The 15,593-nt window shown below is 48.9% G+C and overlaps 1 protein-coding gene across 2 annotated transcripts in view; it reads right to left on the bottom strand.

The window, feature by feature from the left end:
- The window catches only part of MYO18B (myosin XVIIIB), a gene marked incomplete at both ends in the record, with an annotated part of 226,000 nt that overhangs the window by 154,158 nt on the left and 56,249 nt on the right, over window positions 1-15,593 (bottom strand). The window contains 4 exons of one of the 2 annotated variants that reach the window (XM_079717540.1): window positions 250-409; window positions 6,898-7,045; window positions 9,104-9,184; window positions 14,673-14,865. In XM_079717540.1, the coding sequence (XP_079573666.1) occupies window positions 250-409; window positions 6,898-7,045; window positions 9,104-9,184; window positions 14,673-14,865 (582 nt within the window). Of the gene's footprint in view, window positions 1-249; window positions 410-6,897; window positions 7,049-9,103; window positions 9,185-14,672; window positions 14,866-15,593 lie in introns of both variants that reach the window. The other variant, XM_079717539.1, reaches the window with a different exon arrangement.

The following is a 15,593-nucleotide window of genomic DNA, read 5'->3' as shown; positions in this document are numbered from 1 at the left end:
GAAAGGCCAGAAGCCAAAATAAGAAGTCACAGCTTCCTAGCTTTTGTTCCACTTCCCCAGAAGGCCGGCTTTTCTCCTCAGCTGGACTCAGGCTGGCCCTGGGAGACACTGAACTGCTCCTATTTGAGTACGGGTCTTTGCATTATTAGGGAGGGGTTGCTGTACTGCTCTCCATCACTGGGTTGCTGTGACTTCACGGCCCCAGCACCTCGAATGCCCCGGCCCATCCCCAGCCCTGGCAAGGCTCACCTCTTCGACTGCTGCAGGACCTGGGGGGCGTCCAGGGCCGAAAGATTAGGCTTGGCCCTGTGGAGCCAGCCCGTGAGGTCATAACGCACGGGGTCGTGTCCCAGCTGGTGGGCGATCTCGCACTGCAGGGGCTGCTCACAGGTCCGGAGGGCAGAGGTCCCTGAAAGCAGATACAGGGCGTGAGTCTTGGGACCTGGTGGGGACACTCTGTCATCACTTGGCATCACTGAGAACACGCTTTTCCCATTTTAATATGTTCCAACCTAGCTGAAGCTACCAGTTCTGGGCACCCATATTTCCCCTGCTTTGTGCATTTATGTGCATTACATCCAACCTCGATTCTGTTCCTCCTTGCTTTTTTTTCTTTTAATATATATATATATATATTTTTTACAACTTTATTGGAGTATAATTGCTTTACAGTGGTGTTTCTGCTTTATAACAAAGTGAATCAGTCATACATATACATCTGTTCCCATATCCTTTCCCTCTTGAGTCTCCCTCCCTCCCACCCTCCCTATCCCACCCCTCCAGGCGGTCACAAAGCACTGAGCTGATCTCCCTGTGCTATGCGGCTGCTTCCCACTAGCTATCTACCTAATGTTTGGTAGTGTATATATGTCCATGCCTCTCTTTCGCTTTGTCACAGCTTACCCTTCCCCCTCCCCATATCTTCAAGTCCATTCTCAAGTAGGTCTGTGTCTTTATTCCTGTTTTACCCCTAGGTTCTTCATGACCTTGCTTTCTTAAATCCAGGATACCTGTTTTTCCCAACTACCATCAGCACACACAATCTCCATGATTTTTGCCATACCCATGTTATCACCTGGGCTATTATTTACTTAATGTTTCTTTCAATCGACTCACATTTTTACTGGTAAAATGTATTTGTACAGAAGCATTATACTGCAGATTTGGTGTGCCAGCCATATTTATTTTCTAATATTTGTGGAAATAAATACACAATTATTAAATATTTTGAAAATATGTGTGTGTACCACCTGAAATTGTCTTGAATACCAGCTACCAAATAAATGCACAGCATATTCTTGGGAGATGCTGGCGGACACCTGGTTCCAAGGGACAGAGTGGGAGAAACAAATGGGCTTGGAGTTGAAAAGACCTGTGTTCCAATCCTGACTTGACCATTTATTACAGTGGGACAGGGGCCAAGCCACCTATATTTCTGAGCCTCAGTCTCCTCCTCTCCAAAATGTGGATTAAATAATACATGTCTCCCAGGGTGGCATAAGGTCTGAAGGTGTGTGACGTACTTTGGTGGGGTGCCAGAGCAGTCACTCAGGAAGCAGCAGTAGTGGGTGTCACTGCCATTTCCTGCATTGAAACTTTTGCTGATGTTCTGGAATCACAAAAGGTTGACCTTCACATCCCCAGAGCCCAGCATCATGGTTGGCACATGACTGGAGTCTGGAAGTGCTTGTGGAATGAATGGATGGATGAATGAATGAATGAATTCCTGATCATTTTTCATATCACTCTCATTGCAGTGATGCTCTCAGGCTGAGTAATGGCTCCAGACCAATTATTATCAGAAGGTGTAGTACCATCTCGGTTCTTGTATCTACTCTGAATGATCTTTCTACATTTTCTCATCCCGTGATTGTCAATGGGCCAACATGTATCTAGGATCTCGACTGCCTCCCTTAAATCTTAATTTGCTTCCTCTACACTTCACTGAGCTAAGAAACGAAGGACCTGCGTTTCTTAGAACTCTGCACAAAATAAACAAAGTCCGACAGTCTTCAGGTTCTGATAAGTAAGGGGCATGGATTCTGCCGTCTGGCTGCTTGGAAATCCTTTGTGCTCACTTCCTGGATCTCCTCTACGTTCTGGATCATTAAAGTTACCAGAAAGGCACACTTCTGGTTAAGTGAAGTATCACTGCGTCGAGAGCGACCCATGAGCCCTTCAGAACCGTACAGTCCCTGCCCTTCCATTGAGAGAAGAGCAAGGGACTTCCCTGGCAGTCCAGTGGCTAAGACTCCGTGCTTCCAATGCAGGGGACCCGGGTTCAATCCCTGGTTGGGGAACTAAGATCCCACATGCCACGCAGTGCAGCCAAAAGATTAAAAAATGAGAGAGAGAAGAGCAAGGAACAGAGCAGACACTCGGCCCTGGGACATACGTCCCCGACGCCCTGCAACGCTGCAGGTGTCTGTTTGCAAGGCTGCCTCCCTGCCCTGGACCAAAAGCAACGTGAGGGCAGGGGTCGTGTCCATTCAGCATGATGTCCAGCAGCTAGCACAGAGTTTGCTTCGAATGATGACCCCAAGGGAATCTGGGGAGGGGGAGGAGGCCCAGAGTGAAGAAAGGCTGCTCATGTGTGCTAAGCCCTGGCCACCCTCCATCACTCAGTCCTCACTCTGGTCTGTGATGTAAGCGTCACTGGCGCCCAGCACGCACCTTAGGTGAGAGGCAATAAACAGCGAGCTGGGTCAGCCAGAAAGCCCCATGTGTTCTGCTTGAGTGAACATTCCCATTAAACATTGGAACGATGATAAGAGCTAATCAGAAAGCCCTAGGGGCAAAATATATATATATTTTAATACCAAAATGTCTGAGTTAATGTGTCTATCTCAGTCAGTCCAGACAAGAATCTCTCCCCTGGGAACCGAGAGCCTTGCAGCATCCTGCTCGGGGTGTCCGGGACCGGCATGGTCAGGCCTCACAGGGAAAGGAGAGGGGCTGAGGGTCCTGCCCCAGCCACACCCTACAGGACACTTTCCACTTCTGACCCTACTCTCTGTGTCTTTAGCCGAAACATCAGGACGAAAACATTCCATTCGAGAACTCCGTTTCCTTCGATTCCGGATCACCAGTGTGACTGGAGCAGAGCGAGGGGTGGGGAAGGGAAGATGGCAGGTATCCACGGGGCCGGCCATGCTCCGGGCACTGGGGAGACCGCAGAGAACGAGACAGGGCGCCCCGCACCCTCGGGGTGTACAGGGTGGTCGGGGGACTGACGAGAAGCAAGCAAAGCAAACGGGTCACCAAACATCCCAGAGCCCAAACGGGGCCCTGAAGGAAATAAGCAGGGTGTCTTGTGATGGGACAACGTGGCTGAAGAGGGGACAGCTACAGACAGGGGTCAGGGAGCTGAGGGAGCATGTACAAACGCTTCTAGGCACACACAAGCTCCTCCGTTCTCACACCGGCCCCCAGGGTTATTACCACCTTACAGACAGGAGAGGGAGGCGATTTCCCAGAACTCACACGTACTGCAGCTAACTAGCGGAGCAGGGGTCCAACCCAGGTCTCTGGGGTCCAAAGCCTGGGTGGGCTTTTAACAGATCTGCCTCCTGGCTTCCTGTGGGTCTACCGTCCCCCGGAAAAATAAAAACCATTCCAGAACCCTGGAGACATTTCCTGCAGACAGAGGCTCCTTTCATAGCCTGGAGAAGGGTCAGGGGTCTGGCTGGCTCTCTGAGTGAGGCCTCCCGGGCGCAGCGCCAGCTCCGTTCTCTGTGCCTACGGGGCCCCGGTCAGCCACATGGGTTCTCCAAGGCCCCAGATGCCCCCGGGAGGTGGGGTGTAGTGGAGCCCACAATGCCCAGCTCAGACTAAGGGCTCCACAAATAGCAGTTTCATCTGCCCCTCCATCCCCGTTCACTGGCTGGCAGAGGCGGACGTACCTCAGCAAACAGAGGTGACCTTCAGGAACAGAGGTGATCACTGGCAGCGTCACATGGAGCATTAGGGCCCCCTCCCCCCCCCGGGGGAGGACAGTCCAGGGCTGTGCTATGACTTCCCCAGGCCCCGGGCACTTTGCTTTCATGACCCCCTTCCTCTCTCTCTTTCCATATATATAGATACAGATATAGATGTAGATATAGATATAGATATAAATATAGATATAGATAGATATGTATCGTGTGTGTGTATATATGTGTGTATACAAATACATACGTATACATACACACAGAATTACATTTCACGACTGTTGGTATAAAAGCAAATAGATTAATATTAGTAATATATAAGTGTCTTATATTAGCTTACTACAGCTGCCATAACAAAGTACCACAGACTGGGTGGCTTAAACAACAGAAATTAATTTTCCCACAGTTCTGGAGGATGGAAGCTGGAAGTCCAAGATCAAGGGGTTGTCAGCAGGGTTGGTTTCATTGAGGTCTCTCTCCTTGGCTTGGAGATGGCTGCCTTCTCCCTGCATCTTTCCTCTATGTATGTCTGTGTCCTAATCTCTCCTCCTAAGGACCAGTCACATGAAATTAGGACCCACCTCAATGACTTTAGCCATTATTAACTCTTTGAAGACCCTGTATCTATATAAAGTCATATTCTGGGGTGCTAGGGGTTAGGGATTCAATATATAAATTTTTTTGCGGGGGAATACAATTCAGTCCATAACATATACTTAAAACAATGTACTTAACCTAAACGTTCATTTTTTTCTTCTACTTTTAACAGAAGTCAAAAGACTTTCACGGGCCGCTAAGGGTACCGCGGGCCCCAGGCACTGCCCCTCTTGCCTGGGGGAGGAGTCGGCCCTGGGCAATTCGCCGCAGACCTAAGCTCTCCAAGAGCCATCAGGGTATTAACGCTCTGGGCACGGTCCAGGGAGAGCGGCTGGAGCCAGCAGGTGGTACTGCTGTTTCTGCTACTGTCAGCAAATCCAGCGCAGGAGTGCTGGCGGTGTATCCTGGACAGAGGCCCCAGCCCAGCGGCACTGAGAGCTGTCACACGTCTTTCTCCAACTCTTCCTCCCAATTTCTCATAAGCCACTCCAGTCAGACAGTCACCCCCAATGCTCCCATTGCAGTTGTACTTGTCTTGGTGGTCAGTGACCTCCACGCAGGCCAAGTCAGTGCCATTCCTCAGCCATGCCTCACTCGACCTTTCAGGAGCATTCAACTCGGTTGGTCCGTCCCTCCTCCTGCGGCTTCCAGAGTGCCACATCCTCCCACTCCCGTCCTCCAGCCGCGGCCACTCCTCCCCAGCCGCCTTTGCTAGACACAAGCTTTGTCCCTGGCCCCTTGGCCCTGGAACGTCCCAGGGCTGAATCCCTGGCTATTTTCACTGCCAACTCTCATTCCTTTAGTGATCTAAACCAGAACTGTGGTCCTCAACATCTTACAGATTTTTTTTTTTTTTTGCTTCATCATACATCTCCTCTGCTAGAATGTCAGTCCCTTGGGGTGGAGATTTTTCTTTTGTTCACAGATGTATTTCCTGGCCTAGGGCAGTGGCCACCACATTTTAGGTGCTCCTGAAATATCTGTTGAATGAACCAGTGAATGAATGAGCCCACATCCTGACCACCATGTCACTTAGGACCTAAAAGACCTGAGTGTATCTGTCTTCTTACGTGCCTGGGGCCGTCCAGGTGAGGGGGGCTCACAGAGGTTTAGATCCAGACAAGGCCTGTGTTGAACCTGCCTTCTGACACTCACCCTCTGCGTGATCTCAGACAAGCGTCTCTACAAGCCTCTCTCTGGAGCTCACTTTCCTCATCCTGGGGAGTAAGAATATCGACCTCCAAATACATGACAGAATTCTACCAGACACTGCACAAAGCTCAGAGCACGGGCCCTGCATGGCATGCGGACAGCATTCCTCCAACCCGTGGAACGACGGGGATGATATTCTTCGTCACATCAACAGCCTCGGCCTCATCAATGACATCACACCTGGCCGCTGATGACACAGCTCCTCAGGTACATCCTCTCACCCAATCACAGCAGTGGAAATTCTGGTGAAAGGGAGGCCAGGGCAAGCTCCAACCCCATTGTTCAAGACTACATGACATTTGTTCGGTGCCACGTTGGTGAAAGTACGAACAGCCAGACTTGAACTTGACGCTGACACGTGCCAAACCCTGTGGTCTCTGATCTCGCTGTCCCAGCTCGAAGTGTCCATCTCGCCTCGCACTTTTCCTCCTGCCAATCCAGACCATCACCCAGTGCTCGGGACGCTGCCTGCTCGGTACATCCATAGTCTGCCCACCTCCCCGAGGCAGGCGGCTCCGCTCTCACCTCCCTGGCCTCCTTCCTATCGTGTCTCCACACTGCAGTCTGGGTGAACTTCCTAGGACAGGAATCTGACCATACCCCCTGCTGCCTAGAATCCTTCATCGCTTCTCATTGCTCTTGGGTTAAGACCAACGTTTTCTGTGAGGCCTGCAAGGGCTTGAGGTCTGAGCCCAGAGGACATCTCCTGCCTTGTCCTGTACTGCGCTCCCTGCTCTCTGTCAGATTTACCTGCACACCTCTCCCGCTGAGGGCCCCCGGCTCCCAGAGAAATGAGGTCTGCCTGCTGCCCACCACCAAACCCCAGTCTGCCATCTCAGGCTCAGCGGCCACACTTGTGCTTACGTGTTAGCCTGTCATCTCCCCCTGCCCCCGACTCCCCCCAGCAAGGACATGGATCCCATCAGTGCGTTTGCCGCCACATAGAATGGTACCCAGCACACGGTAGCTGCTCAGGACGCTTGAGGGATACATGAACGAATGAACACACAAGTGAATGAAAGCATACCCAGGCACATGCACAGACGTTTCTGCACTCAGACTCCCCAACCCTGCTGTGCAGGCCTTGTCGGGGCTTTGACAAAGACAGATTCTAACCCCAGGCTGGACTCAGCACCCCGCCCCTGACTTGCTCCCTCACCTTCAGCTTCAGCACCTTTCTTCTCAAAGGCGGCAGAGAGGCGCTCGAGCACCACGCCGTCCCCGGAGCCCTCCACCCGGACCTCCTCATCCAGGACCCAGAAGAGGCCCCTGGCATCCTCAGCACCTCCTCCGGCTGGCAAGCGGACCTGGCAGGAGATCAGGATACACTGAGGAGTCCTGATCCCCTGATGGAGGCCAGGCCCGGGTTTCCCTTCCCACCCGTGAGAGTCGGGGGGACCTGCCTCCCAGGCATCACAGGCCTAGATCCACACTCTCTACACCCCACACTCCCACTCACTGCAAGACTCTCAGCGTCGAAGCCACAAAACTAACAGCCTCTTGGTTACCAGAGGTCCAGATCCTGCCTCTGTCTTCATTTCCAGGGCGACCTTGGGCAACTTAACTGCACCTCTCTGAGCCTCATTTTTTCTCTTTTGCAAGATGGAGAGTGGTAATACTTTCCTCTGAGGGCCGTCTTGAGGGTTTAATAAGGGCAAGCACTCTGTAAACTACACATCTCTGGCTCCACACAGGCAGCTGGTCTATTCGTGCACAGCCAAATATGAAAGGATTAATCCCATCCACATCACTTCCTCTTAGAAGTCTTTGTATTTTTTTAAACTAAAATCTTGAGGGAAAAAAAAGAAAGTTCCCAAAGCACGTCTTAGAGAAGGTGAAGTTGGTTCAGGGGCACAGACGCAGAATTCTAAATCTAGCCCCCAGCATCAGAGACCATCCAGGCGACCCTGAAGCTTTGCATACGGGAAACTGGAAGAGGCCGGGAGAGTCTGCGGGACTTATCTGAGGGCCCACAGTGGGCTGACACATCTGAAAATGGTGCCAAGTGGTTAAAGTGGGAATGTGATGCATATGATGGCCAACGGTCCCAGTGTGCCTGGGGCCAGGGGCTTCCCAGGACGTAAGGATTTCAGTGCTGAGGCCAGCAAAGTCCCTGGCAAACCAGCACAGTTGGTCACCCTAATTCAGGAGTATTAGTCCACGCCCCACTGAGAGGGGTCCAGAGAGGGGAAGGGACACGTCCAGGGTCACATGGAGAGGCCCAGGGGCAGAAGTGGACCTGGACCCCAGGTATCCTGAATCTTCACCTTGGCCTTATTTGCTGGGGTTGAAACCTACAGTCAGCCCATCCCCAGAAGGTAGCTGTTCCAGCCACTGCCCAGGGGTCCCGGGGATGCCATGGGCCTTCCCTACTTGCACTGCCCGGGTGGTCCCTTCAGGCCTGCCCCTCCCAGGTGAGGAAGCAGGACAGGGACGGGGAACCAGCCCGAGAGGTGCCAGCAAGAAGTAGCAGCAGGTGTGAAGGGCCGGCTGGGCTCACAGACTGAGAGAGCTTTGCAGGGGCAGGTACAGCCCGCTGTGAGCCCAGATAAGCCAAGGGACCAGGACAAGGTGTCCAAGTGCAGGAGAAACGCAACCTGCGGGACACCTACTGTGTGCCACACACCCTGTAGGGGCTTTACGTGCCAGATACCACGGGCGTTCACGACAACCCGGGGATACCATCTATCGTTTCCACTTGGGTGATGAGGAAGCTGAGGCTTGGGGAGGTTAAGTGACGTGCCCAAGGTCACCAAGATTGGACCGGAGCCCAGCAAGTTCCATGGCCCAAGCACTTTCACACCAAGATGCGCAATGGCCGAGGGCAGCTCTGCGAGACGGTTGAGCATAGGTGCAGATCTGGGGTCAGCACAGTGGGTTCTGGGGCTGGGGAAAGGGAGATAACGACTCAGGTATCCCCCAAACTAAAGCCTGTCTGCCTCCAAGAAGCTCAAGGGCCTGGATCCACCATCGCCCCTGCTCTCCATCCCCCAGGGGCCCCTACTGTCCCAGTCTCTGCTGGGCACAGCACCTTCATCTGAACACCCCATCTTTCCAGGTGACAGTGGCTGGAGACCACTGGTCACCAGCCCTGGACTCCACTCAGCTCAGACCACAGTCCAGGTGTGGGCGCGTTCTAAGACGCAGACTCAGATTCTCAACCTGATGGGATTTAAATATTCTTTGCCCAGGCCACACCCCCCAGACCAATCAACGCAGAATTGGGGAGTGGGTCCCAGGCGTCAGTGTTTTTAACAATCCCTGGGTCATGCTAGGTGCAGGCAGCTTTGAGATCTAGTAGCTCAAAGGCTCAAATCTGCCAGGATTTCTAAAAAGGCTGTGCGGCATCTGAGAGGCCGTGTTACCTGCGAAGGACTCTGATCCACAGCAGCCACCGTGGTCCCCAGGGACGGCTCCGGGAGGTCAAACTGCACAGGAACATCTTCCTAGAAAGTCACAGAAGTTCAGCATTAGCTCTTCCCATGAGCTGAAGAAGAAACTTCTGAAGGAGCAAAGAAAAGTGAGGACTTCCATCGTCACACCTTGGCCATTTTTTTTTTTTTTTTTTTTTTTTTTTTTTTTTTTTTGCGGTACGCGGGCCTCTCACAGTTGTGGCCACTCCCGTTGCAGAGCACAGGCTCCGGACGCGCAGGCTCAGCGGCCATGGCTCACGGGCCCAGCCGCTCCGCGGCATGTGGGATCTTCCCAGACCGGGGCACGAACCCGTATCCCCTGCATCGGCAGGCGGACTCTCAACCACTGCGCCACCAGGGAAGCCCATTTTTTATTATTATTTTTTAATTGTGGTAAGAGTAGACGTGGCATAAAATTTAACATTTAAATCATTTTTAAGTGCACGGTTCATTGGTGTAAAGTACATTCACACTGTTGTGTAACTGTCACCACCATCCATCTCCAAAACGTTTCTCACCTTGCAAAACTCAAACTCTGCACCCATTAAACACCAACTCCCCATTTCCCTCTCCGTATTTCTGTGTCTATGAATTTGACTACTATAAGTATCTCATATGAAGAGAATCGTACAGGATTTGTCCTTTTGTGACTGGGTTATTGCACACTTAGCGTAATGTCCTCAAGGTTCATCCAGTCGTAGCATGTGTCAGAATTTCCTTCCTTTTTATGGTTGAATAATAGCCCCCTGTGTGAAGAGATCACATTTCTTTATCCATTCATCCACTGATGGACACTTGGGTTGCTTCTACCTTTTGGCTATTACAAACAATACAGCTGTGAACATGGGCATACAAATATCTCTTCGAGACCTTGCTTGAAATTCTTTTGGGTAGATACCCAGAAGTGGAATTGCTGGATTTAATGATAGTTCTATTTTTAATTTTTTGAGAAAACACCATACCGTATTCCACAGCAGCTGCACCATTTTTATTGTGCACAAGGGTTCCAGCTTCTCTACATTCTCCCCAACACTTCTTACATTTTTAGTCTAGTGGGTGTGAAATGGTATCTCAATGTGGTTCTGATTTGAATTTCCCTAAACTAGTGATGCGGAACATCTTTTCGTGTGTTTATGGACCATCTGTATATCTTCTTTGGAGAAATATCTATTCAACTCCTTTGCCCATTTTTAATCGGGTTCTTTGTTTTGTTTTTTATCATCACCCCTTAGCCTTTGTGTGAGAAGGATACAGACCAGCATCCCAATAACATCCTAATATTGTTCATCCTCAGGGTGGTCAGCAATCATGGTGAGAGCTTTATCAGGAACTGATAATTCAGGGCAAACTTTTCTAATATTTACTGAATACCTAATAAGTGCTGGGCTGAGTGCTGGGTGCTGGATGGAGCAAAAAAACTATGGATAATAACAGTTGGCATATAAAAGTAACCAGAAATGTCCAGATAATGCTATGCTCAAAGATGTTCATCACAGTGCTGTTTATAACAGCATAAACGTGGAAATAACCCAGATGGCCAAAACAGAGTTCAGACAGAATCAGACATAACCACAAACATGCATCCTTACTAAGAGCTATGAATGGAGTGAGGAAATGTGAATAACATAATGCTATGAGGAAAAAGACTATAAACTCGTGTGTACAGATGGATGGGAAATCTGTAGAGAAGACCATATATGGAAAAATGGCTGGTATAAGATACAGACAGTGGTAACAGTGGTTGCCTCTGGGCGGTGGGGCTAAAAGAGATTGTGTTTTCTGCTTCTTGACACTTATACGCACTTTCCAGTTTTTAAATAAAACACATGTTTTACTTTGATCATCAGAAATAAGTGAAATACTATGGGAAAAAGAAATATGATGGCTGCTACTATATGTGGAATGCCTAATACAGATTATGCATTTCTCTATCCCACTTCATCAAATGCTCCAAACAGCGCCTTTAGGCAGTACGGTAAAAATGATTGTGAAAATAAGCGCCACCTCTCCCCTTCCCCATATCCACACTCTCTGTACAGATATGGAAGTTTCTCCCATCAAGAAGTGGACGCCATTTCCCAGCCCTGTGAGTCAGGGCTCAGCCTTGGACTTGCTGTGACTAACTGATTACAGCAGAGGTGACGTTGCCAGTTTCAAGTCTCGGTCCCAAGGGGCCCTGAGCACTCCTGCTTGCTCTCTTGGACCCCTGCCCAGCGCCATGAGAACAGCCTGAGCTAACCTGCTGGAGGACAGGGCACTCCTGGAGCACAGGTGAGTCATCCTAGCCAAAGGGCTGCCTGGATCAGCTCATGGCCAGCTGACCTCCAGACACAGGGGAGAGCCAGCCAAGAGCCATCTACCCAACCTGCCTCTGACCACAGGCACATGCTCTCCCAGCCAAGACCAGAAGAGCTACCTAGGCAACCCAGAGGCCTGCAAGCAATAACAAAAGGTTATTTTTTAAGCTACTATGTGTTGGGATAGTTTATTATGCAGAATTATTGTGGGAAATGGTAACTGATACAGGAGTATTGTTATTTCTATTTTACATGTGATGAAATTGAGGTTCAGAGAGGGTGAGTGACTTTCCTAAGGCCACACAACCAATAAATGACAGAGTTAGGGTGAGAACCCAGGTCTCAGCAATGCCATGTGTTTAAGATTTATTCATATTGATGTTTTCATATTTATTGCTGTGTGGGCTCCAACCAAAGAAATGACCATAATTTTAATACCCATTTTCCTACTAATAAACAATATGATCATTTCTCGTATTTTGCCATTAGCACTTGCTGGAGCCAAAGGGGTCCCCTTCAGGGAGGAAGGAGGGAGCAGATGCTAGGGGGCGTCTGGGGTGCTGGCGATGTTCTCTCCTTTTATCCTGGGTGGTAGCTGCAATGAGTGTGCATGGTTGGACAAATTCACTAAGCTGTACACTTCTGAGTCAGGCACTTATTTGTGTAAATGTTATAGTTCAAAAAAATTTTTTTAAGTATAAGTAAAGGAGGGCAGGCAGGGACGTGCCTGTACAGGTTTCCCAGTTCGCATATACAGAGTTTCTCCAGGGGGCCTCCTAGAAAAGGAACTGCATCTTCACCTTTCCTAGATGCTCCCACATTATGATCCAAAAGGTGTGCAAACCCACTATTTTCACCCACAAGTGGGCACGAAGGCCCTTCCACGGGGAAGATGCAAACTAACTGTTGGAAGAGGATTCAGCTTGGGTACGTGGGCGAGGAAGAGGTCAGCGCAAACAAGGGACAGCGGTGGGAGCGAGGCCTGGGGAACCCCAAGTTCTGGACTGTAAGGGGCAGGGGCCGTGGCTGGAGGCTGGGCTGTAGAGAGAGACGGGGGAGCAGCAGAGGCCCAGGAGCCAGGCCTGGAGTTTGGGTTTTAATCATCGACGGACCAGACAGGATGAAGCTAAAACCTACCAGAGGACCAGTCGACCACCCCCTCCCCTGCCCCGCCCAGCCTCACGCCCTCACTGAGCCCCTGCGAAGGCCCCGCCCCAGCTCAAAATGGATTAAAGACCTAAATGTAAGGCCAGACACTATCAAACTCTTAGAGGAAAACATAGGCAGAACACTCTGACATAAATCACAGCAAGATCCTTTTTGACCCACCTCCTAGAGAAATGGAAATAAAGACAAAAATAAACACATGGGACCTAATGAAACTTAAAAGCTTTTGCACAGCAAAGGAAACCATAAACAAGACCAAAAGACAACCCTCAGAATGGGAGAAAATATTTGCAAATGAAGCAACTGACAAAGGATTCATCTCCAAAATTTATAAGCAGCTCATGCAGCTCAATAACAAAAAAACAAACAACCCAATCCAAAAATGGGCAGAAGACCTAAATAGACATTTCTCCAAAGAAGATATACAGATTGCCAACAAACACATGAAAGGATGCTCAACATCTTTACTCATTAGAGAAATGTAAATCAAAACTACAATGAGATATCATCTCACACCAGTCAGAATGGCCATCATCAAAAAATCGAGAAACAATAAATGCTGGAGAGGGTGTGGAAAAAAGGGAACACTCTTGCACTGCTGGTGGGAATGTGAATTGGTACAGCCACTATGGAGAACGGTATGGAGGTTCCTTAAAAAACTACAAATAGAACTACCATATGACCCAGCAATCCCACTACTGGGCATATACCCTGAGAAAACCATAATTCAAAAAGAGTCATGTACCACAATGTTCATAGCAGCCCTATTTACAATAGCCCGGAGATGGAAACAACCTAAGTGTCCATCATCGGATGAATGGATAAAGAAGATGTGGCACATATATACAATGGAATATTACTCAGCCATAAAAAGAAACGAAATTGAGCTATTTGTAATGAGGTAGATGGACCTAGAGTCTGTCATACAGAGTGAAGTAAGTCAGAAAGAGAAAGACAAATACTGTATGCTGACACATATATATGGAATTTAAGAAAAAAAAATGTCATGAAGAACATAGGAGTAAGACAGGAATAAAGACACAGACCTACTAGAGAATGGACTTGAGGATATGGGGAGGGGGAAGGGTAAGCTGTGAAAATAATAATAATAATAAAAATATTTGCTGAAGAAGAAAAAAAAAAGAAGAAAACTATCAGTAATCATGAAAAACTCATTCAAAGAAAATCACTTAAAGCAAATTCAGTAGTGATCACTGAAAGGCTGATTATAACTATTTATTGATTTTATCTTCCATACTTACTTTTTACCTTCCCTCTGACCACTAAAAATGATATACAAATTGAATGCTTTCAAAATATAGATAATAACAGATCTATGATTCAAATGAACAGTATTTTGTGTTATAGGCAGTGAATAAATTTTTATGTGCTCTCATTTAAAAATGAGACGACTAAATGACAACTGTATGAAACTATATGAGACAACTATGTGAAAGTGATGAACATCAGTCCCCAGTGGTACGGGCAAGAGAGCTAACTGTGTCCATGAGTGCTATCAGCAGAGCAATGACTCAGTCCTGGACTCGGAAACTTAAGAGTCCTACAGATATATCAAAATAACTGCAACCTTGTTGGAAAATAATAATTAACAACACTTAACTGTCCCTCCCCAAGTAGTTTACAGTAGGGGAAACTATTCACATAGGAATAGTGAGATTAAATTGAATTATAGGGGAAAAAAGGGCTCTAGGCCATTGTCCTACCAAAGTCCCTTCACCATGAATTATCTTGAGTTCTTGGAGTCCAGAGATCTTTGGGGTGTGAACTGGTATGTTTTAAGTGAATAACGCAAATTAGGAAGTGGTTATGTATTTGTATTTTACAGAGTGACACATTTTTTTTGGCGGGGGGTGGATAAGGGTATATCAAAACCTCCAGTTTTTAAAAGAAATATAAGCACATCTATGAAAACAAAAAAATAAAAAAATAAAAAATAAAACCTACCAGAGGACCAGTCGACCACCCCCTCCCCTGCCCAGCCCAGCCTCACGCCCTCACTGAGCCCCTGCGAAGGTCCCGCCCCAGCCCAGCCATACCTCCCGGAATCGCTCCAGCGTTGAGACAAAGGTCCGCTGGTAGAAAAGCAGCTGCAAGCGCTCATGAGCGTAATTGTGGCACAGCTCCTCAAAGGTGGCGGCCCGGTCTTTGCCCTGGTGCCGGGGGTTCTGAAAGCCTGGAGAGTCCACCACCATGATGGAGGCCATGGAGAGGTGGTGGGAGGAGAAGGATCTGGGGGGAAAGGAGAGGGGCCCTGAGAGGATATGGACTCTTAAAACCCCGCTGGTCCAAGCCTCCCACACCCTTGCATCACAGAGATGGAGAAACCGGAGCAGCACGCTGGGCAGGTCTGCAAATCCAGCAGATCTCACCACTTGCAGGCTGTGTGACCTTGGGGAAGTTACTTAACCTCTCTGAGCATGGGTTTCCCCCACTGTTAAATGGTGGTAGGGATGAGTAGGATGACCCCAGGGGCTGCAGTAAGAAGAGAAGGAGTTGAAGTATGGAAAGTGCCTCCCATGGACACCGCAGGCCTTCAGGAAACGTGCTCTCTCTACCAGGCCCAGAGTGGAGAAATGACTTGCTTAAAGTCGCACCACAAATTGGCTATAAAGTTAGGACTAGAGTCTCCTTTTTTTGCTTAGTGATATGCTGCTACAGAAAAACAATTTTGTTCAGTGCCTGCCTCAGTTTACAAAGATCTCTCAAGTCATCACCTCCTTGGAGCCTCTTGACAAATCTATCAGGGGTTATTCACATCAAAAAGCAGGAGTTAAGAGACTCTGGAGAAAGTCACATGGGGGCTCCAACCCTTGCTCAGCCACGGAGGGGCTGTGTGTCTTGGGAGAGTTGCCTGACCTCTCTGAAACTCAGCTGTGAAAGGGCTAATGATGGAGATGAACTTAGAAGGCTGTTGGGAGGGTTGGATGTGATAAGATATCCACGGCTCTGAACGTGGT

Source organism: Hyperoodon ampullatus, assembly GCF_949752795.1.
Source record: "Hyperoodon ampullatus genome assembly, chromosome: 13".
NCBI classification, from domain to species: domain Eukaryota; kingdom Metazoa; phylum Chordata; class Mammalia; order Artiodactyla; family Ziphiidae; genus Hyperoodon; species Hyperoodon ampullatus.
This window is presented reverse-complemented; position numbering and strand designations above follow the sequence as displayed.